At 40.1% G+C, this 23,818-nt stretch overlaps 1 protein-coding gene across 5 annotated transcripts in view; it reads left to right on the top strand.

Annotated features, from left to right (window-relative positions):
• FOXP4 (forkhead box P4) overlaps nt 1–23,818 on the top strand; it is a 204,072-nt gene that overhangs the window by 48,249 nt on the left and 132,005 nt on the right. For all 5 annotated transcript variants that reach the window (XM_042463989.1, XM_042463990.1, XM_042463992.1 and 2 more), the window contains exon 2: nt 2,080–2,299. In XM_042463989.1, the coding sequence (XP_042319923.1) occupies nt 2,096–2,299 (204 nt within the window). In that variant the 5' untranslated portion in view covers nt 2,080–2,095. The remainder of the gene's footprint in view (nt 1–2,079; nt 2,300–23,818) is intronic.

The raw sequence follows: 23,818 nt of genomic DNA, 5'->3' as shown, positions 1-23,818 counted from the left end.
CAGCTATACAGAGAACTGGGATATAAAGGGCAGTGGGTGAGGGGGTGTAAAAAGATTTTGTACAAAGGAGATTCTTTGTCAGAGGCTTTGTTAATGGAGGTATGCCTGTAGAGTAGGTCATTACATATCTAGCAGCTTCTGTGAAATTCACATCTCTTTGTCTTCTAAACAGATCTAGCCTTCATTTGCTTTGTTCCTTGGACAATGTAAGTTAAGAATGTACTGTAGGTGCCTTCCCTGTAGTAGTGTGTCACTGGATTATTGCAGGATGTGTTCTTGTTTCTGTATTTGACTAGGAAGTATTTCAGTTGTGTTGCTGTTAGGATGCTTGAAAACAGTTTCATCCATATTAATGTGCCTCTGAATTATCAGAATATTAACCTGCCTCTCTATTAAATTGCTGTTATGGGGGAGGCTTTACCTGAGCCCCCTCCCATCCCTTCTACCCCAGTATCTTGTGTTGTGCTGTATATCTCATTCTTATTTTAGTGCCTGTTTGTTCTAGGGTGAATTTGTCCCCTTTAATGGTATGTCCCAATAATTGCTGGAGACATCCATATAAATTTTGGCTGAACTTTCTTTTTATTATCCTCTTTTTTCTTGATCACATTTATGAATCTTGTATTCTTTGTTAATAGGTTTTTTTCCTTTGCTGTTAACTTGAAACTTGGCATACCATTTTAATTTTTTTAATTTTGTTTGTCTTGATATTATTGTTTGACTTTAGCGTGCAGATGTTGGCTGGTTTGGGCATACAATTTGCAGGGAAAAAATGGTACAAATAAATACTGAGATGAAATAATACTTTAAAAAGCTGCTATTTTGCTTTTGAGTCTTACAGCCAAGCAAAGCAAAACAGTAATTTACTTCTCCTGGAAGTAAGGATATAAACATTCAGCACATTTGTGCTAAAGTTGGAATAATTTTTTGTCAATTCTTAACTAAGAAAGAAATGAAGAGAGATTAGTGTATCCTGCCTTGGTATTTGTTAGCTCTCCTTTTAAAAACAGTACTATGTTGGACTCTGTGTCTGGGAGATCATGGTTCAAATCCTCACTTGGCTATGGAAACCCACTGGGTGACTGACCTTGGGCAAGTCTCACACTCTCAGTATCAGAGGAAGGCAGTGGTATATCCCCTATGAATAAATCTTGCCAAGAAAAACCTTTGATGAGTAAGTGCTTGGTTCCCCATAAGTCAGAAATGACTTGAAGGAACACAACAACAAATATGTTCATGCCTTTGCCTAGAATTGTGGAATGAGATTTTATCTTTAGAACTGTACTCCAGTAAGATTTTGTTTACCAGTTCATGGATGTTATTACAGTATGTAAGCCAGTTGGAAGAAAAATAAGTACAGTCTGCCCTTCCTTTACGTGGGGGATCTGTTCTGGACTCCCCCGCATAAAGGAAATTCCGCCTATGCTCAAGCCTCATTTAAATGAATGGGGCTCATGCACACAGCAGTGTGGTGGTGCGACGGCACACATGCGCCACAGGCTCACATCCCATTATCCCTTATGAGACACACTGCCCCTTCTTCCAGCGTGGCTTTCAGCATATGCTGAAAGCCGCTGAAAGCATGCCTGCATATGACGCAGGCACACTGTAATGGTTAAAAATCATAGAGTTACAAGTCTGTTTGTTAGGCCCCTTGGGACTTGCTAAGCTAGCCTCTGTGAACTGGAGCAGCTTATAGTTAGTTTGTTGTGAAAACTACCCCTAGCAGTTGATATTTAAATTGTTCAGATGTTCTTACAGTTTTGAACTGGCATAAAGAAGAATCTAGTATTTTTACAAAAGTCTTGTCTATCATACTAGCCTATACTAGCCTTGTTGAAAGAGGTGTTGATTGGCAAATGCCATCTTGGTTTCTGCTACTGCAGTACTTTAAAGCATATGTAAATATTTTGGGGGTGGGGGTAGTTTGGTAAAAGTTAGAAGACCATGAGCAAGAGGGATGATGGTTCTGCTTGTGTTGTGGCAATAGATTTAGCAGACTGATGACTTAATGTAGCTTACAAGTTTCAACTGAAATCTTTGCTCACAGATCTTGCTACATACTTTTTTTTTATGCAGGTGCTGCTAGCAAGTCATGATGGTTGAATCTGCCTCGGAGACAATACGTTCCACTCCCTCCAGCCAGAATGGTGTCAGCAGTCTAAACAATCCAACTGATGGAGGAGGTGGAGGAGGTGGCGGAGGTGGTGGTGGTGGCTGTGGAAGAGAAGGAGGAGCCAGTGGGGAAACCAATGGAGAAATGAGCCCAGTGGAACTTCTGCATTTTCAGCAGCAGCAGGTACTGGCAACTTAATGCTGCCACATTCTGTTTTACTCAGCTAGATTTTGAGTGCTTGTTTTAGAGATAGCTGAGGAAGAGAATGCTCAAAAATGGTTCATGTTCCTTTACTTGACTTCCACGTGGCTTTCTGATAGTTATAGAAAAGGGCAACTCTGCATAATTTGCTTTCATTTGCTTTCATTTTGTTTTGATGCACATCCAGTCTTATGTGAACATGTTCCTGACAGTAAAATAGTCCCTTGAGGTGGTGACTGTAGTCATTTTGGGTTCAAAATTGCATCTTATTTTTTGATATCTCACATCCTTAACATGCCTTCTGGAGACAAAGGATCTGTTTTATTAAATGATACAATTTTATTAACAAAACAGAAACTATGCCCCCCCCCCCAAGTTGGAGCAAGATATTTCAATAAGAAAGCTTGCCTTTACTAAAGTATCACTAGTGTTATTGCAACTGATAAAGGCATGAAAACCATCAAGTGTATCTATCCTTGTCTGATAATTGAGCAAAGTCTGGCTGTCTGGATGTTGTTGGACTTCAACTTCCATACACCCTAACCAGCATCGTCAGTAGTGACAAGTGCAGGGAATTGTAGTCCAGTAACACCTGAAGGGCTGCACTTTGTCCACCACATCCTAGAGTATCATAAAAGGAATTTTCCATATCCCTGTTTGAGTGTCAACAAAATCTTTATGGTGTTAGTATCTGTAGATGTCTGACAGGTAAGTGCATGTGTACATCAACTGCTTGAAATAGTATTATAGTATCAGCTGCTGTTGTGTGCTTTCTATGTGACTGGCTGACCATTGGATGTCCTCGTTCTCCATAATGTAGTTACACATTGTTGTGTTTGCCATATTCGTTAATGATTTTGTGTGCCAAGTATTCTGTTCAGTTATTTTTGGTCTGCACCTTTGACAGCAACAATTTCAGTAAGACTTGCCTAATTGTAGTGCTGTCTGTAATACAGTACTGTATACATCTGATAGTCTGCCTATATGAAACTCAAGAATTGAGGAGGCAGTCTTCAGCCATGAGAAGTGTATGAAGAATCATTTCAGATTCCTAACTGTCAGTGGCATTTTTCAGATCTTCAGTTTGTCTAGATGTGACATCCAGCAGTAGTCTCACAAATTGCTGCTAACAAAGTCCACATTTTGAGTTGTCATACAATGTGGGAATTGTTAATGTAGCATATGGCAAAATGAACTCATTGCTAATCTAGACAGTCTATCTCCAGAAGCAGGCTATGGATGGAAGGTATAAAGCAGCAGTTCTGTGTCCAAGATGGCTTTTTGGACTTAGCCTCTTAACAAATGTAGTTATTAATCCAAAACAAAATCAAAGTTATAGTCATAACATTATAAATAATTTGACCCATGAATAACATTTGTAAATAAGAGAAATGTTTCCAGTTTTCTCAACAAGGCTGTGGTAATTTTGAACGTCCCTCTCTTGCCTGTGCCATAGTGCTTGGCATGACATCATGAGGCTTCTATTTATGGTGGGTGGGGGACATCTATATAACTAAAGCAAAATCACCATGAAAAATAGTTGCTCTCTAGCTTTTCTTATTAGGAATCCTTTTCTTATTAGGAATCCTAGTTTAGTGAATATGTCTTGCTTTTTTGTCTATCCCCATCCCCTGCGTGTTGTGGCACGATACCATGCTTGGAATCATGTGAATAGGTTGATTCGTGTTTATATGTTCTCTGGCACTTTCAAGCTTACAGCTTCAAGTTGCCTTGAATTCTGGGAAACACTTCGAGAGCTTCTCTTCTCAGTGTAGGACATTCCATCATAGTTGTATGTTTGATTAATAATGGAAAAATGTTTGCAAAGAAATCACCTTAATGGTTTATCAAGCTCCAACCTTATTTTGTACATAATATATAGTATTCAACTCTCTTCCCTTACACTTCCTTTGCTTTGCAAGGGTAACTGCAACAGTGGTCATGTTTACATAATCATAGCACTGTGTACTTAGTCTGTCCATGCAAACCCCCAAAAGTAGTTTTATGAGTGTGCACCAGAATGCTGCCTTTTGATTTCACTGCCTATTATGTCGAAGGTCAGATTGCTGCAAATTACAGATAGACCTGATTTGCTGTCTTGTTTGCCATTGTATTTTGATCTGACTTCAAGTGCACTTGGCAGAATTCATCTTTCAATTTTCGAGTGCATGCATATATATGCTTCAGTATCCATCTATTTAATCTGTCTGTTTTAGCTTCAGCCTATGTGCCTCTTTTGGACCTGCATATATATAAAGGGGTGTGCATGAGCATGTGTACATTTAGGAGTTGTAATAGATAACCAACCCTCTAGATGTTGTTGGACAGCAACTCCCAGGAACCCTAGTCAGTATAGCCAATAGTGAGGAATGCTGGGAGTTGAATTCCAACATTTGGAAAGCTATATGAATACTACTAGTGAGTTAGATGTTTTACTACATGTGCTGTGTGTAAAATAAAAAAAATGAACCACAAGCAATACAAAGATACTTATATGTATTTATAATCATGGATTTTGATATGACGCGTGGATAAGTCAGGGGTCAAACACTGGGCATGTTACAAAATATCTGAAGGGGGAAAGAAAGCACCATTTCCCTCCATGCATCTTCCTCTCTAGACTTCTCTCAAGGGTCATAGTGTCGACATAGAAAATGGGAAAACAAACCTCAGCATGCTCTCTCTCTCTCTCTCTCTCTCTCTCTCTCTCTCTCCCCCTCCCCTTCCCCTTTACCAAAAGCATTTCCAAGGCTTATGGCTTGCAAACCGAGGTAGAAATCTCTCTCTCTCTCTGTCCTTCACCCCCAGGATTTCCAAGGCTCATAGCTTGCAAAAGGGGAGGACAGACCTCTCTCTTCTCTTCACATTTCCATGGCTTGCAAAAAGGGGTATAAACCTGGGCATACTCTCTCTCCGTCCCTTGCTGCAGCTGTTGCTTGTTAGCTCTGGCTGTGAGGGAAGGCTGAGGGATAACAGAGAGTGAGAGTGCGGGGACTCAAATGGGGAGGTGTTTAAAGCTTCAGAAGAAGGCGGGTACTTTTAGGAACTTCATAAGCAGTATTAACTTATTGCCCCATATATAAGTCTACCCATAATTTAGGAGTCCATTTTGGGGCATAAATTTTTAAACTAAGGTCTAACACAGACAAGTGGGAAGGAGTAGATATCCACTGAATATCCTTGGGTAGGGCTTGTTTCAATCTTAGAGCAAGCCAGTGGGAAACTTCTTCTGACTGAATCTTGCCAAGTTGGAGTTGACTTGAAAACATATTTGTTTATTTATTTTATATGCCACTTGTTTCCAAAGTTGGAAACTTAAAACCAACAGCGATAAAACACTATAATTTTAAAACACAACTAACACACCACCTTGATGTAAAAAGTAAAAAAATAAATAAAATGTTTTAAAATACTAAGGCCCAAAACACATAGGCATAAAGAAGAAACTTCTGGCCATGTTGGATGTGCACTTGCCATGGCATACTTGTAGCAGGAGCAGCCTTGGGCCACTCTTTCCCACCTGTCTGTTCCAGGCCTTAGTTTAAAAATTAAAACTGTTAAAAAACTACCGAGCAACATCCCAATAAGAAATCTTCCTGGGTGCAATTATATATTAAAAGCCTGCTTGAAAAGAGAAGTTTTTGCCTGCCAGCAAAAGGAGAGTTGAGAAGGGGCCGCCTAGCCTCCTGTGGAAGGGAGTTCCAAAGGGTTGACATAATAACAACAACAATGTTATGTTGTACAATGTATGCACCATATTTTTACTGGGTACTTACGTCTCTCTCTCTCTCTCTCTGTGTGTGTGCGTGTGTGTGTGTGTGTGTATGAAAGTGCTTGCAATTTACAATTAAAAGAAAGCTTTATATCTTTATCAAAAGCTAGATAAGGCAGTGAGCCCAACCTCATATGAAGATCACTTTTCTAAGTCATAAATTCCAGCATGAATGCTGTAAAAATTGCTGTGTCTGATATTTTAGTAGCAAGCACCGTAAATCCATTATCTGAATAACATCCATTTCTCACGCAGTTAAGCCACTGTTCCCTTGATCTGAAGGGTAATCATACATGTCATGCTTCTTGAAGTCACCCTTGCTGAAAGAAAGAGACACCGTTCTCCCTTCCTTCCGTGGTATGCATATGTGACTATATGTGGCGTGTGTTGATAGTGCCTTGAGAACTGGCACTGCCACTCACTTTATAACATTGTGGGTTATAGCATGTGTTCCCTTGTTATCCAGATTATTTATACTAGCATGTTCCATGAGTAGAAGCTTCCCTGCTAAGACTTATGGTGTTTGGCCTGAGACACTCTAAGAGCATCTAAAAGCTGTTAGACCTTACCTGATATTTCTCAGGACATTGTGGGGTGCAAAGTATGTGGAATCATTAAAGACAATTTTCATATGTTGCCTGCCTTCAGCAATGCTGAGGATTGCCACAAACATTTCCATGCAGGACTTGTAAGACCTAGGGATGGGATTGAATTTGTGACAGGTAAGGAAATTTAGCACATTCCACTGTGAGGCAACAGATACCATGCTTACATATTTATCCACCTATTTGCACAAGGTCACACAAAGTATCCAGTCCTGATCTCAGACACAGTCTTTAAGATGTACATATAAAGAATCTGTCAGAATTGTTTTGCCAGTGTGGATTTTTCTAGGATGCTGTTGAGCAGGAATCCAGTGAATAGGCCACAAAAATGATCTCACACTGTTGTTTTTCACATGTTTGAGGGCTACATTTTCTTCTCTTCCAAAATTAAAGAATGAAAAGTAGCAATAGTAGCTTCAGCTTCTTTTCTAACACCAAGGCTGTTTGCTTAGGCTTTAAAACAACACACTGAAAATGGTTGGTCCCTCTTTCTGTGTGGTCTTCGTTACTGTTGCTATATTATGTGATATCAAGTTGCTATCATTGGTCCTGTGTAGACCGGCCTTAAAGGCCATATGACGCACACCCCAGCTCTGTCCCCAGGGCGGTGTCATGGTGCTCCCCTGGCACTGCATCTACATGATGCAGCGCTGAAGGAACACCATAAAGCCGTGGCACCGCAGCTATCACACCTTTTCCAGGGTGCAAAAAGGAGCTGCTTTTTGCAGCTCCTTTTCATGCCCTGGAAAGGAGACCAGGACCGTGGCATGTGGTTACCGCGGCCCTCATCTGGCTGTAAAAGCATAGCCCCTTACCCCTATTTGAAAGGGCTTGAGAGAGGGAGAGGGAGAATTGCTTTAAATTGCTATTACCTATGTACCCCTGTGGTGTTCTGGTTGTCTCCTGGGGACTTGAAATAGTTGGGAGACTTGAAATATACCATTGCACTGTATATTTATACTTTCCTCCACACATACAAGGCATATACACAAGCAGATACAGACAAAGGTGAATACCTGGGAGCAGTTAACATGTTTCAAGTCCCCTGGGGGTGGACCAAAGCAACACATTTGCACATTAGCATTGTAGTTTAAATAAATCTCACCACACTTTCCTTAGCACCTCACTTTCCTCAGCACCTGTGACTGAAGGTAAGGTACTATCTCTGTGCCATGGGTTGTGGTAAAGGATAAAGAAGAAAAGAGAAGGAACATTATTTTTTGTGTCCCCTTTTTTGAGAAAGTCAGTAATAGAAATAATCTATTAGAACTATTTCCTCTGTCGCATACCTTAACTCTAAAAGAAGGTAATTTTGAGGAGGGGAGGATCATTATCCCAAATAATGTTTGCCTTCACTTGAGTGCCTTTCCCGATGCTGCATATAATTAACCTGTGGAACGCACCAGTGCGAGACAGTACTTAAAAGCAAAGGAAACTTCTGAACACAGATGGCATCTGCAGTGACAATAGCTCAGATGAGAACCATTGGTGCCATCAATCTTCATGCTTCAAGGAACAAGCTGAGCAGCAGCTGGGGTCAGTAATAAATGTCCCCATATATAGAGTTTTGCACAATTAGGTGCTTCATGAAGGATTTATACCTTCTCCAGTAGCATCCCATGTCTGGCCTTATTTAAAGAGGCTACTGAGCCATTGGTTTGTTCCTGTCTGACAATTCTTGTCTCTGCCTTGTGCTTTAGACCCCAAATGCACTGGTGTTAAGAAAGCAAATGCAAAGACCAATACTGATTCTCTGGAGGATGACTGTGAAAGAAATTAAGTGGATTATAAAAGAAAGTGTAGAAAGGAAATAATGATGTGCATATTTATGATCAGTTGGTGAAACTCCTTGCCACATAAGAAGTGAAGACTCGAGGAAAAACTTATCAATTAATATTTCCAGAAGGATGATGACAACAGCTACCAGATATGGGAAAATAGATCAAAACATTTTCCTTCAGGATTAATCAGTGTTGGGACAAGAACTCTCTATGTCAAATAGCCAACTGTATCTGTGAAGCTGAATGCTCCACCTATATGCGCATATGTCTTCCTACTGCAGTATAGAAATTTAAAGGAAGTGCTCATAAGTGTGTTTGGATTTGTGTGCTTATGCTGTAGAGTCCTACACATGTGGAAATATCTGTTTCTGACACATTACAAGTAACGCTTGCATCATGGTTTTCTTTAAAGTTTTGAGTAGGGAAAAGAACACCTTGGACCTGAGCTTTTAAAAAAGATATGGAAAAAGACATGGACTACTGGGCAGGCTTTCACAGGTGTGTCTATACCAGGGGTGGGCCACTGCACCACGGGTAAGGACCAATTTTTGCTCCTGTGCCTCCCTAGTACAAAATTAAAATAAAACTCTTGATTACTTCTGGTGTCATTCTGCCTTTAATTTTGGCTAGTTTTCAGTCTTCTTTTCTTTTGTTTGTTAGAACGTGGGTTGTGGGTTGTGTGGCAGGCAAATAAAGCCCAACCATTGTAGTTGATGTGTTTTGATTTTCTGGCAATGTTTCACCAGGATTTGTTGTTGTTGTTTAAAAAATGGATCATGAGGGCTTTGGGGCTGTTCTGGTGACTAGGAGTGGTGTACAAAAACAGGTTTGGGATGTCATGTAGCCACAGGGACACACTTTCTCCACGCCCTATCTACAGTTTCTCTACCGCTAGTTTACACAGTATAGTGGACCTTTCCCACCCACAGTGGTTCATTTCCAGGGTCCACAGAAGATGGGGAAAATGCAGACTCTCCATATTATTCAATGGATAAGATAGGGCATGGTGATCTGAGACAGTCCAATCTTTGGATTGCTAGCCCAGCAGTATGTACCTGCTGTACATATTTCTTGAATCTTCAAGGTTCCTCCCCCTCAAAAAAAAAAAAAAACCTGTCTATAGCCCCAGTGGTGACCATCTTCTTGATCCCTGGACGATTTGTGTCCAACTATATCGATCCTTTATCATTGACTGTGATGACTTGGGTTAATTGTCATTGTAAACCAAAAACACTTGTAGAACTACAAGTTGTCCACTCCTGGTCTATAGGAAATCTGCAGCTGCATCAGTGACCCTGCCATTCTGTGTGCCTGATAGGTTGATTATCAGAGTAGCTGACTTCCTTTTTTCTGCCTGGGAATGTCCCAGATGAAGGTGGTCTTTCTCAGGAGTGTTTCTGGTTACATAGGACAGTGCCCAGCCAAGAACATAAGAAATTTCAGTAAAGCTCCTTCCCTAGATTTTCAGCTTCAGGCTTACACAGTGAGTTAAGTCTTCTTTTTGAGGCATCTACTCAAAACTGCATCCTGCGATTTCAATGGAGGAGGAAATGATCTTAAATCCAATCTATGCTCCATTGGGAAAAGCAAAATAAGTTAACAGAATATGTCATACTTTTGGTGATTACACACCATGTTGGAATGCTGTGCCTATACCATAGTAAGAGCTGGGTTTAAAACTGACACAGCTGTGGTTTCCAGGCCTTTGCTTACTCTGCTAGAAAAATTCTTGATCTCTTAGTGATTTTTCATTTATTTTTAAAAAAAGCTTCAGCCAGGATCCTGCTGATGAGTATAATTGCTTCATTGAAGAGAGCACACATTTCAAGACCACATTTCTCAAGATCACAGTAGAGGATTTTGTTGTGGTTATTCCAGCTGTTGTACAGGTATAATATGTTATCTCCACCTCTTCTCAGCCAGTCAAAATGCCCACCTCTTGAGCTTATGGTAAACAAGGCCTGGAAAATGTGAGCTGGGCTTTGGAGTAATGAGGTGACAGAAGGAGAGAGAGATAAACAGAGAGAGTCAGAAGTCAGGCATCTGACAGGAGTTTAGACTGAAACAAACAGCACTGGCAAGAGAGCACACGTCACTTTTGAACAAGACGAAGTGTCTGTTTCCATGCAACGGGCAGAGCTGAAGAGCTTGTTTAAATAGAGATGAAAGGAACAAGGAGGCTGTGTGACCTGCAGCCAGCATATAGTCCTGAGGCTAGAAAAAGAGCAGAGGATGTAGGAAAAGGAAGAGGAGAGTTGCTGAGCCTGTATTCAGGATAGCTGGAGAAAGAAAGCTGGGATGGGCAAGCAGACACCTTGAGAGTTTCATGAAGATGTGTTAGGCTATAATTTTTGGCTATACCTTTTGGCTATACCTAGGGCTGTTTCATTTAGGAATTGCAGAAAGAGCTCCATTTTACAAAGGACAAAGCAGAACGTGATATATGATTTCATTGCAGGTCTCAAGAGTAACCACTGACTTGATAAACTCTGTTACTGTTCTGTGTTTACAGGAAGGAGTTATTAATTTAGGATTTCAACATACAGATTTTGTTAGGAGGAGTGTGTCAAAACATGCTGTGAACTAGAACTTAATAATATTGTCCACTGGGAACTTTTTATCTTTCAGTGGAAAACAACTGAAAACCCCAGACCACTGTCTTCCGAAAGCTTGTTCATTTAACATATCTTCCTTACCCAAATTCTTTTGTTTGTGATTATTACATCTTTTGAAGGATTCCATCTTTTTCTCTGCCACCATGTAACCTCTCTTCTATGAAAGCTGCCTGCTCTGCTCTCTAATTTGATACAAGGCAGACTCTGAGAAAACACTAAACACTGTTAGGAAAATAGAACAGCCATGTTTTGTTTTCCTTTTTCTTTTACTTCCCTTTTCTCCCTAATATGTCCAGGTTCTAGCTCATCTGCAGCCTGAACCTTTGTTTTTGCTGAACTGATGTGGGGCACCTTTTAGATAATCTTATAAATAATAGTAGCAACAACAACTTTTAACATTTTTCATTTCTGGCTGCCAAAACATAACAAAACTGCTCACTAGAAATATAAATGTACAGTAGTAGCATACTCTTCAAATGTCTTGAGGCCGTTATAGATGTTGCCACCTGCCCACATAGTCATCCAGAATACAGGCACTGCATAGGAAGTGCACTCAACCACAGTGCCTAATTCTTTTTGTTAAATTTGCCAAGATTGATCTACCATACAACCCTGAGCAATTTGTGACTGTGAACAGGCCACAGTTATGGGGTAGCTTAGGATCAGTTGATAGATTACAATAATTTTAAACACCCAACCATATTTTGTGGTAATTTTCATACTTTTTAGAGGGCTAGGTGAAGAGTCCTTACCTCTTGGGAATCTAAATTTGGAAATGTAGTTCCTACTACAGCTCGTCGTCTCTTGTTCATTTTGAAATGTGTTCAGTATCAATATCATTTTGGAGTATCTATTTATATGCCCTCTTGGTGTCCTAGCTCAGAAGGGTCTGAATATCTGTATATCTGAAGACTGTTTTAGTCTACAGTAAACATACAGTTGCTATATTGTAATTTTGCTGCTATGAATGTGCCCTAGGGAAATGGAGAGAACAACTCCCACCCTCTTTCCAAGGAATAGTGCATTAGAAACAACTTCCAGCAAGGCTTCTGCAGACCCTTTCTGAAGAGTGGAAAGAATGGAGGGATCACTTCCTAGCTTTCTCTAGCAAATTTGATGGTGTTAGGGGGAAATCCTTAGGTTTCAATGGAGGGGCCCAGAAGAAAAAAATGTTCTGGGATTCAATAGCATGCGCTTACATTGTGACAAGGGTCATAGGAGGGGAAAGGTCAGCCAGGGTCATGGGAGGGTTGCCTAGCGTCTGGGAACTCCCACAGCGGTTGCTGTGGGAACATCAAGAGACCTCCAGTGTGCTAACATCCTGTAACGAGAATCAAAAGAGTTCCAGTCTTTGCACATTAATGAGTTTTTAACTTAGGCTAAGTCCTCCTCACCAGTATCCAATGCGGATCCTTTTTAATCCATAGGTAGAGGGAGCATTTCAGAAGCTGGAAAGTAGAGATCAAGACACTGTGGTGGGGGAAAAAAATCACCCTCTGCCCTACTCGAGGAAGGGAAACAGGGATGGAGGAAAAATCCTCCAAAACCCAACTCCGTATTTGCTCAGAACTCCACCATCCTGCCTACTTACTTCTCTTGGCTTGCATAGCAGCTGGTGCCAAAAATATCTGGCAGAGAGATTTATATATTCAGAGGTTTTACTATTTTTCTCTCACTTGCTGTCTGATGCTTACAACTGGTTGGAAGCAGGAGCAGAATGGGTTTGCCTAATTCCATTGTAAAGCCTGAATTTAAATATTAAGTGGAGAGTAGGCTTTCTCTATGAATTATTTAGGTTGACTGTAACTGTTACTGTGGTTCTTAGTCCCAGAACAAGGCCTCCTGATTAGATGTGTCCAGGCATAGCTATGCCAATATCTTGAGCACTTTGTGGCCATTCTGTCATGTGTGAGCCTGCTGTTACAGTGAATTGTCTTTAATGTATAAACTGTACATTGAAATTGAATGTGAAAACTTTGGATGTAACCCTGTTGCTATATATTGGTAATCGTACTGTAAGGCAGAACCTCAGTCTTGACTTAGCCTACTTCCCCCCCCAGCCATGCATGCCCCCTTCTCAGTTTCATATTTTTAAGACATTTGGAAGAAATTGCCTGAAGCAATTGTTTCATGTTGCTTCATGTTGGGTCTGGCCCTGGCTGTGAGGTTAGTTGGCATGACAGTTGTGGGTTTTTTTTAAAGATTCAAAGGTTGCTTCTTCTATTGAGACAACAGAATTAGGAAGGTTTAGTCACAAGCTTTGTAAAATTACACTGAAGTGTAGGAACGAAGGGTAATTAAATAACTCTGAAATAGAGGAAAATACTTTTATACCTGATCAGCCAGCCAAGTATTTTCTGTCTTGAATGCTAGCATCCATGCAGATTCTGAAGCAAAAGTCCTTTCCATTGTATGGTGAGTCCTTATCTTAACTGGAGATACCATGGTTGAACCTGACCGTATAGATGAAAGTTTGTGCAATACTGCTGAGGACCAATTTTGATAATCCTCTTTAAAATAAATCCAATCAGGAGCAAGCCAGGATTGTGGGGTTGGAGGTGGAACGTCTGCTTCATTCCTTGGTGGCAGGGAGGATACACGCAGTGAATCCCAATCTCCTGCCATTTTCCCAGCAGGCAGGCAGGGGAGTATGGCTTTATTTGATGGTGGTTGGATTGCCTTATGCCCAAATCTGTGCCCTATGCTGCATCAGAGTTTTGATAGATATTACAAATAGAAGCTGTGGCTGTGTTTCACTCCAGTTACCATGTTTAGGTATAACTGTGGTCCACTTACTTCCAGCCCCCACTTGTAATCTCAACCAGTCAATCTCAATCTCTTTCTCTTCTACTGACACATGCCTGGAAATTAGGACAAAAGCTATTGTTGGTGTCAACAGACAATCCAGTCCTTGCCTTATGTGGGGGATCTGTACCAGACCCCTCTGCTTAAGGCAAATATCGCGTGTGCTCGAGCCCTATTGAAAATAATGGGTTTCGTGCATGACATGTGGTGCACCACGGGCGTGCGCACCATTGCAACCCCACTGGTGCGGCTTTCAGTGTAAGCTGAAAGCCGTGTAAAAGGCACCTGCGTATGATGTGGACACACTGTACATTACATTATTTGTGTTTTTTAAATGTTGTGACTAAAGTTGCCTGTTTTCTGTACTGCCTCCCAATTTTGGCTAGGAGTATGAGCTTACTCTTAAAAATTGCAGGGGCCAGCTACAGTTAGTCTGTTCATAGATGTTAGAAAAGGAGCCCCAGTGGTGCAGTGGTTAAATGCTAGTACTGTAGCCACAAGGTTGTGAGTTCCATCCCAGGGCTCCAAGCTTGACTCAGCCTTCCATCCTTTGATAGGTTGGTAAAATGAATACCCAGCTTGGTAGGGGCAATTGGTTTACAGACTGTAAATTGCTTAGAGAGTGCTGAGTTCACTATTAAGTGGTATAGACATGTAAATGCTATTGCTATTGCTGTTAGTTTTTACTTCTCTTAGCTCTTCCATAATGGTCATAATTGTCTAGATTAAGCAAAGAAAGGGCTTGCTGTAACACAATTTGAACATTTGAATGGTCAGAAAGGATCTGAAAAAATATTCAAATTGTCTATTTTTTAAAGAATGACATATTGAAAAAAGGTTGCTTTAATCAACTGGTACAAACAATAGCAAAACAAATGAACTATTAATGTGACAAAAAGATATGAAGAATGTATTTTTTAAATGTAATAAATTCTATTTTTAAACTGCTGCTACATTCAGAAAATTCTCTAATTCTTGCACTCCTTTCCTTAATCCATGCAACTTAATCCATTAGTTCTTGGTTTATTCAAGGTACAGTATGGCTTTCCATGAGGAATAGGTAAGTATAATCTGGCATGAGCTCCTCAAATTAAGCAACAAACTAGGATCAAACAATGGTTTAGATAATTTTTGAAACTGTATTCCTTTCCTGGCATTCAACTTAATACAACCTGTCATTTCATGGTTAATCTACTATACTATACTATACTATACTATACTATACTATATACTACAGATCACTTTCAAATTGTGAAGCAGTGTATTAGTGCCCCCCCCCTTTCTTGCTGTGAAAAAAGTCAAAATGCAGTTTTTGAAGACTTCACAGTTTGGGACTTGTGGTATTTTGTACAAAATTCACATGTGATACTTCTGGGCAGAAAACAGCATTGTCTGTGAAAAAAACAATATTTCCTTGGCAGATAATAATATTTCTGTGCAGAAATATTATTTGCAGCACAGAAAATGCCATCTCTTGTGCAGAAATTGCATTTTTAATATCATTTCATCACATTAGTAGTTCACTTATATTGTAGTTAATTTGTACCAGTTGTACACAAAAAGTGTGTAAAGTTTCTGCATATTTTTCCTGCACACAATCATTCTTTGCTGTGGTGGAAATGTTGTTTCATGTTCAGAAAATGCTCTCGCACTGCAAAACAACAACTTCCAGATTTGGCATAGACCAGTGATGGTGAACCTTTTACAGACTGAGTACCCAAACTGCAACCCAAGCCCCACTTATTTATTGCAAAGTGCCACATCCCTTTAGGGCTCTGAATGCCACCTCTGGCACGCGTACCATATGTTCGCCATCACTGGCGTAGATGTTCTGAACTGCCATTTTTTTTCATCAGTCCAGGATTATTCTTAGTGTTTCTTTATGTTTGAAAAACATATTTTTGAACCATTTCCCCTCAAATATTTTCCCTTCCCTACAACAGAACACATGGCTGGTTCCAAACAATTCTCCCCAAATTGGCACTTTATGGATTTTTTGGACTTTAGTTCCTATTTCCTGTCAGCCCCAGCCAGAATGGTTAATGATGAAGTTTAGTGGTAGTAGTAAGAGTCTTGCTGTGGAAGGCTGTTCCAAACCATGAGAGAATATGTGAAAGCAGTCAGTGTTAGTTAAGGTCTCTATAGATGTGAACATTTTACAAGAATAATAAGGCAAAAATGAAGCCAGTTTCTGAATGGCAATTGAGGCGGGATACAGACCACCCCTTTGGGGTGGCCTGCACCCGCCTCTTTCCCTGACGGAGCAGGGCCCGAGCGGCCACAGCGGCAGCCCTGGAAGCCCCGATCCACCGCTTTTCCATGCCTCGGGGAAGCGGCAAAACACTGCTTCCACACGGCCTGGAAAGGTGTCCTTGGGGCTTCATGCCCCAAGGACAACCCGACAATGGCGGGGAGAGAGAGAAAGGGGCCGCTCAGCCCCTTTCTCCTCTGTATTGCTGGTGCAGCCGTGTAAAGGCTGCGCCAGTGATACGCATTGCGAAAGGAGCTCTGTTTCGGAGCTCCTTTTGGCGCCACTGAAAGGGCGCCACAAACTCCCTGTAGTGGTGCCAGCACATAACGGCTGCACCATGCTGTTTGGCCACGGTGTGGCTGTCACGTCAAAATGGCGGCCCCCATGTAGACAGGACGCTGCCATTTTGACGTACGGAGTACGTGCTAGGGTTAGGGAGCATCTGTAAAGGATGCTCCAAGGCAACCCTAGCACGTACTCAGTACGTGCAAAAAGGCCCATCTGTACAGGGCCTCAGTTAAATTGGCAATGGGCCAATTATTTGTGCACCATATTAGCATTGTGATTTAATGGCATATTTTCCCATTCTCAAATAATGGATTTGGTTGACAGTATTTGACACTGGTGTGCTGACCTATATAACCCTAGCTGTACTGTGGGAAGTGAAGCATTGACCAAAAAAGCAAAGCAAAACAAAAATCTTGTAAAAATTATCAAAAATGTCAGGATCATCATAGTTGTATGGAAGTATCTTTATCATTTGTGCTGTGGGCATTATCACTTAGATGCCAGTGACCAGCCCCACAACCATTTTACCCTTAGCAGTTATAAAATACTAGAAGTGTTAATCTAGGAACTTGTATGCAAAGCCCAAAAGGCCCATGTTCCCTCCAGCCAGGTGTCATTTGGTTTGGACAACACAGGCCATGAGCTGGGATCAGCCAGTCTAGACGTTGATTTGGCAATCCTGGACTGATGCCAGCCCAAAGGTGGGCTCAGTCCCAAAAGACTATCTGTGGTGGGGTTTCCAGGAAACTCAGTGGTGACAGGCAGCAGACCACACAGCTCAGTGTTCTCTTTGCTTGCAGCTGTCATCATGTCTCCCTTGAAGGCTCCTGCTGCAGCCTCTGACATCAGAAGGGGGCATCTAGTAACATGGATTTAGCTAGGCACTCTGTTTCCACCCTTAAGGGCCATGACAGAGGCCTTCAAGACAGACACAACGGTGGCAGCAGGTAAGGAGTGTATGAGGGCAGTGGGTTCATGGCACGATGGTAGGCAGGCATGTAAATACCCACCTGTTGCTGTGCTGACCTGGGCTTGGCCTGTGGTATCTTGCTCATCTGCTCAGGCTCTAGGAGAGAAACATCAAATTAACATGCTGTTCTGCAATGTGAGTAGCATGCATTCTGCAAAACAGAAGTTCCATCTAGAGTGGATGAGGAAGGGTGACAAATGAAAACATACTGGTTGGTGGACTAATGGGAATATATTTTGACTGTAGTATTGCATTTTATCAAAATCTGTATTCTTTCAATGAAGAACTTGCTTTTTCCCCCACATCCTTGCTCTGTATAAATTATAATAAATCTTCCTCTAAAGTGATTTATGCAGAAACTTTCTATATAATTCAAGAGCTTACTAATGTAGTAGCAGTAATAGTAGTAAGACAATGTTATCAGGTCCTATAACACATTTGCAGGTTTTACTATACTTTTCTTTAAAGCTTTGGATTTAGCAGTCATAGAACGCTCTGATTTTTAACTTAAAGAAAGAAGCTGCATAGCTGCCTTTTTGTTATTGAGACAAGTTTGAAAATGCTGCTGAAATGTAGCCTAAAGACTCAATAAATAAATAAATGTTAAAAGCCCCTAAGGGGAGTGTTTGATATATTTCCTTCTATCCACAGTCCAAACTACTGTTTGCGTACATAAGCATAAGATGTATTGCTTTCAATATTTAGAACTCTCTCAGTGTCTGTTTTGGAGTTGAGAGACTTAGAAATTTCTTCCTTTCCTTGTAATAGCTGTAGATTTCCCAAGGAAGTGATTACTTAATAAACTCCATTGGTATTGGTTGGGCACTCTGTTGCTCTAATCAGCTATGGAACTGAATAGGACTATTTTATCTCATTTTAAAAAGAACACCCTTCTCTTTTGATCCTGTTGATTCTTCATAGCTATCCATTCACATTGTAGTCATATAATAGCACCCCAACTGGGAAAGCCATTTCATCCATTCAGTCCAATATTTGTTTTGTATTTTTGGAACCATTTTTAAAGACAGACATAGGCCTGTTACAGACTGCCAAACTAAAGCTGCTTCGGGTCTCTTTGGAGGTATGCTATTTAAATGATGCATGGGTCCTAAGAGTCTGGAGGTAGCGCAAAAGTCACACGCCATTCCTAAGCACTGGAGTGCAGCTTTGGTGCAGCTTCCGGATTCTTAGGGTGCATGCATCATTTAAACAGCATACCTCCAAAGAGACCCGAAGCAGCTTTATTTTGGCAGTCTGTAACAGGCCATAGTTTATATTAATGTTCAAATATTAAATGAAAATAGACTCTTAAAATGGAGCAGTTTCATATTTAAGAGTGAGTTAAGGCATGTGTACATGGGGTGGGGAGTAACTTGAGCATGTAAAACTTGGCTCAGAAGAACCATGTGATCACATTTCAAATATATTGTGTAATACATAGTTATTGTGGTGTATTAAGATAAAAATGAAAGGCCAGAGCACTTAAGTCAACTTCATCTCTCTATTACTTTATTTGAATTATAATTCTAATTTGAACAGAAAATATTTCTTTTATTTAAAAAAAAATGGAAGGAAGAGCTAACTGGTTCAAGCTGAACCTGTCTCTTCTGCTCTTTCTTAGTGGATTCCCCCCGCCCCTAAGTAATGGTTCACAAAAAGGAACTTCTGCAGAGTCACCTATGTAATGATGGTACTGACTTAAAGAAGGATCCGTCTGTTTTTCTAGTGACTAAACATATGCATACATACAAAGAATCTGCTCATATGTATTGGGCTGTTGTGCCAAATGGACAGGTGAGAGTACCTTTTAGTATGGTAATAATATTGATAATAGCCATTCCAAAAAATGTATGCCAGTCCTTTAATACTTTTAAACTGTTAAACTGGAATGTGATAATGTTGTTTTTATGAGGTGAGTAAAACATAATAGGCAGACTTTCTCATAAACTCTGTTTTGACTGGAATAAGAGGGAAAATGTGGAATATTTTATATCTATCTTCCTTTATCTTTCTCTGAAAGTATTTTCTATAGTTGTATTATAGTAGTGGTTAAAGCTTGTAACCTTCCTAGATACAGGGAAGTTCTTTTTTTATTTTCCTAAGACAAGATGTATGTAATAAATTCTTGGGTTTTTTCCTTCCGGATCTTAATAATAACAATAACAATAATAACAATAACAATAATAATATATTTATATTTTCCCGCCTCTCCCAGATGGATCGGGGTGGGATTACAGTCTGCTAAAAACATACATCAGTAATAAAATACATATAAAAATACATGAATAAAAATACAATTAATCTTAAAAGCTAACTCATTGTCAAGTGGTAATGCAATAGATTGATAGAATGGTCTGAAGGTGACTCTTACATAAGGTCAGATGGGTAATCTCACCGGAAGAGATCCGTCTTAAGTGTCCTCTTAAACGCCTCCAATCTGGCTGCTGCATTTTGAACCAACTGACTTCAGGATTAGTTGACTTTAGGATTCTGTCATGGCATTTATTTTAGCTCAAACCTCATGTACTTTGGCGAATGAAAAATAAAAGAAAATGTTTTAGACTACTTTAAAGATAAGAACCTAACACTCCTTTTAAGAAAGTTATTTCTTAGCTGTATGAAAAAGGACAATTTTGGAGGCAATATTTAGCACTTAATGGAGATAGGTTTAATTGAACTTATCTTCTCAGAGTGTCCATGTGCAAAATCATATTATAGACAATCCAGAGAAATTTCATGGAAACTGTTCATGCATTATCATTTACCATTGTTTCCTATCTTCTTGTTTGCTTTCAGTTAAGAAAACCTGGAACAGTTAGGCAGATAAACAGCAAATAATATGCATTGTGACTCACTGGATAACTTCAGGAGAGTTCTGCAGGTCTGGTGTTTAAAACAGGAGGAGTTTCCTTTTCAGTATTGGGAAAAAAGCTTCAGTAATTCAAGAGGAATTGGACCAGTAGTACAAGTAGCCAACAATGAAATAAGGTAGCAGAGAAAGGCCTATGGTCTCAATTGTATCTACAACTGTGGTCCCCAGATTTTTTCAGACTGCCGCTCCCTTCCCTCTTGGGCAACAACCCTAGTGCTCCCCATGCCAGTTTGTTGATATTAGGTCTAGTGTTCTACTGCAAATTTAAAACAACCGCTCTTGGTGGCTGTTCCCTTTGCACCCAGTCATCTTGGGAACAGCAACCAAGCAGCTGGCTGAACACTGATCAAGAATCGTCTTGCACATGCCAACCTTGCAGTAAAGGCTGGCCTGAGCTAGAGATTTCTCATTTGCTTTTTGACAAGTTGCTTGGTTGCTGTGCCCACTCAGCAAGCTGAGATAAGTCACCCTCAGAGCAGCAACTGAGCAGCTGGCTGAACAGTGACTGAGAAGTCTCTCACCCATTCTGCCCATGTGGAAAAAGGCCAGTGTGGGCAAGAAACTTCTTGGTCACAGCTCAGTCATCTCCTCAGTTGCTGCTCCCAAGGTGACCAGGTATAAAGGGAAAAGCTTCTCTTTATCAAGGAAGGACTCTCAATCCTTTTTCATTGGGGCTGAGAAGGGCACAGTTACTGTGTGTATAGTGGGTTTACAGAGACCACATGCTCTGGACTGGAGACTGGCATAGACAAAGAAAGAGAGATATTTTAACTACATGAGCTGCTTCAAAGCAAAGGGCTCTTTCCACGAATCAACCATGGATATTCTTCCCCATCCTTGACATGTCTTCTGCACACAACCTCAAGTGTTCCCTCCCAACATGCAAACATTGCTTCTTCTGCTACCTCTTCTCTCAGCCTGTCCAGTGAAAGAAAGCACAGCTCCAACCTGCCAGCCAAGTCCCAGCAAAGCTCACAAAGCTTAAGTAGGTTCTCAAAGTTGAAAACTCCTTTTTGCTGCTGCTCCTTCCCCACCGCCGTGTGCTCTAACTCCTTGCTCCATTCAGTCAGCCTATTTCAAAATAGTGCCACTCCAAGCCACAGAAATGATTTCCTTATAAATATTTTCTTGAGGGGAGGAGATCTGAGTTTCTTGTACAACTTAAGACACAATGGGTACATCTATCACGGGTGGTGGAAATTACCTGGAATTGCCCCCAACTCTTGTTTGGCCAAACTGGGAGGCTGCCTGTGCCTTTATCCATGTAGGCAACAGCTGAGGCTGTTTAATATTGTTTTTCAGGACCGGAATGGGATGGGGCTGGGGGGGGGGAGGGAAGAATGGGGATTAATATCCTATAATATTTGTTTTGCCATGTTAATTGCTATGCATTTTTTACTGTTGCTGTGAACTGCTATTTCTTTGCTTTTTATTGTTAGTGTGATTTGCCATCTTATTTTATTCTTATTGTTATTTGCTATGTGTTTTTTATATATTATATTATTATAAATTGTTATTTTATAATTTTTGCTGCTTCTGATTTTAGATTGTATGCCATAGGCAGGTTTTATCTGTATCTTGGTTGATGACTATGTAAAGTGCTGTGTAAAATTATGGTGCTATATAAATAAACTATAATAATAATAATAATAATAATAATAATAATAATAATAATAATATATTTTGGCCTGCTTGAAACTTTATAGGGGAAAGTATATCCTTTTTCAGGTATCTTTATACTCAATGTTTTTATGTGGGATTGTTCACAACTACAGCTCCCCTTTCTTCTGATACTGGCAAGATTTTGTCAGTGTCTGCATGCACCTGGAATCAATTCTAGGCTTTTCTTGTTGCTTTATGTGTGTGCACACATAGGGTTTTCTCTCTTAATATTTGTAGCTAAATAGCAGTTGAATGTCAAGAAATACAGAAAGAATACATTTCTCATGCCAACTACTTAGATCCATATACTAGAGTAACTTTGAATCCAGAGGATAAATTGGAACAGGAATTTATTCTGACCACCTCAGTAAGACCCCAAAGCTCTAGTTCTTTCTCAAGAAATGAATCTGATTGGTGTAGATTAAAACAGTGAGCATAGAGCATACTTTGAAATATTGCTAATTTTAGGTTTAGACCGTTGAAATAGAAAGTTTTTTTAAACAATAATTCATACCAAAAATATATTGCTTCAGATCTTCACACATATTTATTGTGAAATATGTACAATAGAAAATATGTAAAACATTGTCTAATAAATTGTCAGATTATGATTTTTGAAAAATAGAAATTAAAAAAAATTACCATGAAGTTCTCCTTAAAACCTTTCAAAATGTCTACCCTTTTTTATACAGTACATCTTAAGTTGTTCAGTAATAGTTTTTGTTAGTTATGGTTTGAGATTTGGTAAGGGGGCAACTAAATAATCTCAGAGGGGAATGAGAGCTACAGTGAATTGCTTTCCTTTCAAATTGTATTACACTGATGACATGCATGCTTCAACACAAAATAGATATTATTCAATACATCATTAACACAAAGAGAAAAGTAATTCAAGACTTTTCTATTAATGTATGTGGGGGAAATTTTACTCTTTAAATGCACTCATTTATTCATTCAGCCTCTAATCCAGTGATTGATCCAAACAAAACAGAACGTCATGAATATATAAAAATAAGGTTTGAAGACTAATATTGAAGTAACATGTAAAGGAGAGAGCAATGGGCTGGAGCAGACAAGCAGGAAAAAGTGGCTCGATCCTGCTTTTTCCAAAAGCGGGTCGAAATCCTGCTATCTGCATGGCCCTTCTCCCAAGGCAGGCCAAAGACCCATGGGCATGCATCATGGCATGGCATTAAACCTGTATCACTAAGCCACTTGCCGCACCACACTAAGGGACACATTGTTGAAGATGCAAGAGAGGGCCTTTTCAGTGACTGCTTCCAAAGCTGTGCAACTTAAAGGGAGACTTTCTTTGTTACCCTTCATTGACATGGAAAGACATTTCTGTTCTCATGGGTTTTCAGCCATGGTTTTCAGCAGCTAACTGGCTGCTTATGAATAGAGCTCTTAATGTGTGGATCCTATACTTTATTGTTGGATCCTGATCACAGCCTTTTTGCTTTTAGAAGATTGAAAAATGTGTAATTTTTGCACTCAAATATTGTTCACACAAAATATATTGTGTTTTGAAACATGCAGTTTAGATTATTACAATCAATCCTCCATATTTGATGTTTTGACTTTTGTGGATTTGATTATTCACAGATTTAATTAATATGTTCTCTCTAGGAATCTCTAGGTCCTCCAGCATGACTCTGTTGTCAGATTCTGCCAAAAGTCATGCTGGAGGACCAAGAGATTGTTAAAGCGAACACTTCTCTAGGCATTTGCAGGTCCTCCAGCACAATTTCATGATCAATCTCTGACAGTTCTTGATCATAGCATTACCCTGGAAGACCTAGAGATTCACAAAGAGGTGTTCTATGAAATAAAAACGAGAGTTGTGTGCCCTATCCCCAGTGAATATGGAGGGTCCACTG

Source organism: Sceloporus undulatus, chromosome 4, assembly GCF_019175285.1.
Source record: "Sceloporus undulatus isolate JIND9_A2432 ecotype Alabama chromosome 4, SceUnd_v1.1, whole genome shotgun sequence".
NCBI lineage: Eukaryota > Metazoa > Chordata > Lepidosauria > Squamata > Phrynosomatidae > Sceloporus > Sceloporus undulatus.
This window is presented reverse-complemented; position numbering and strand designations above follow the sequence as displayed.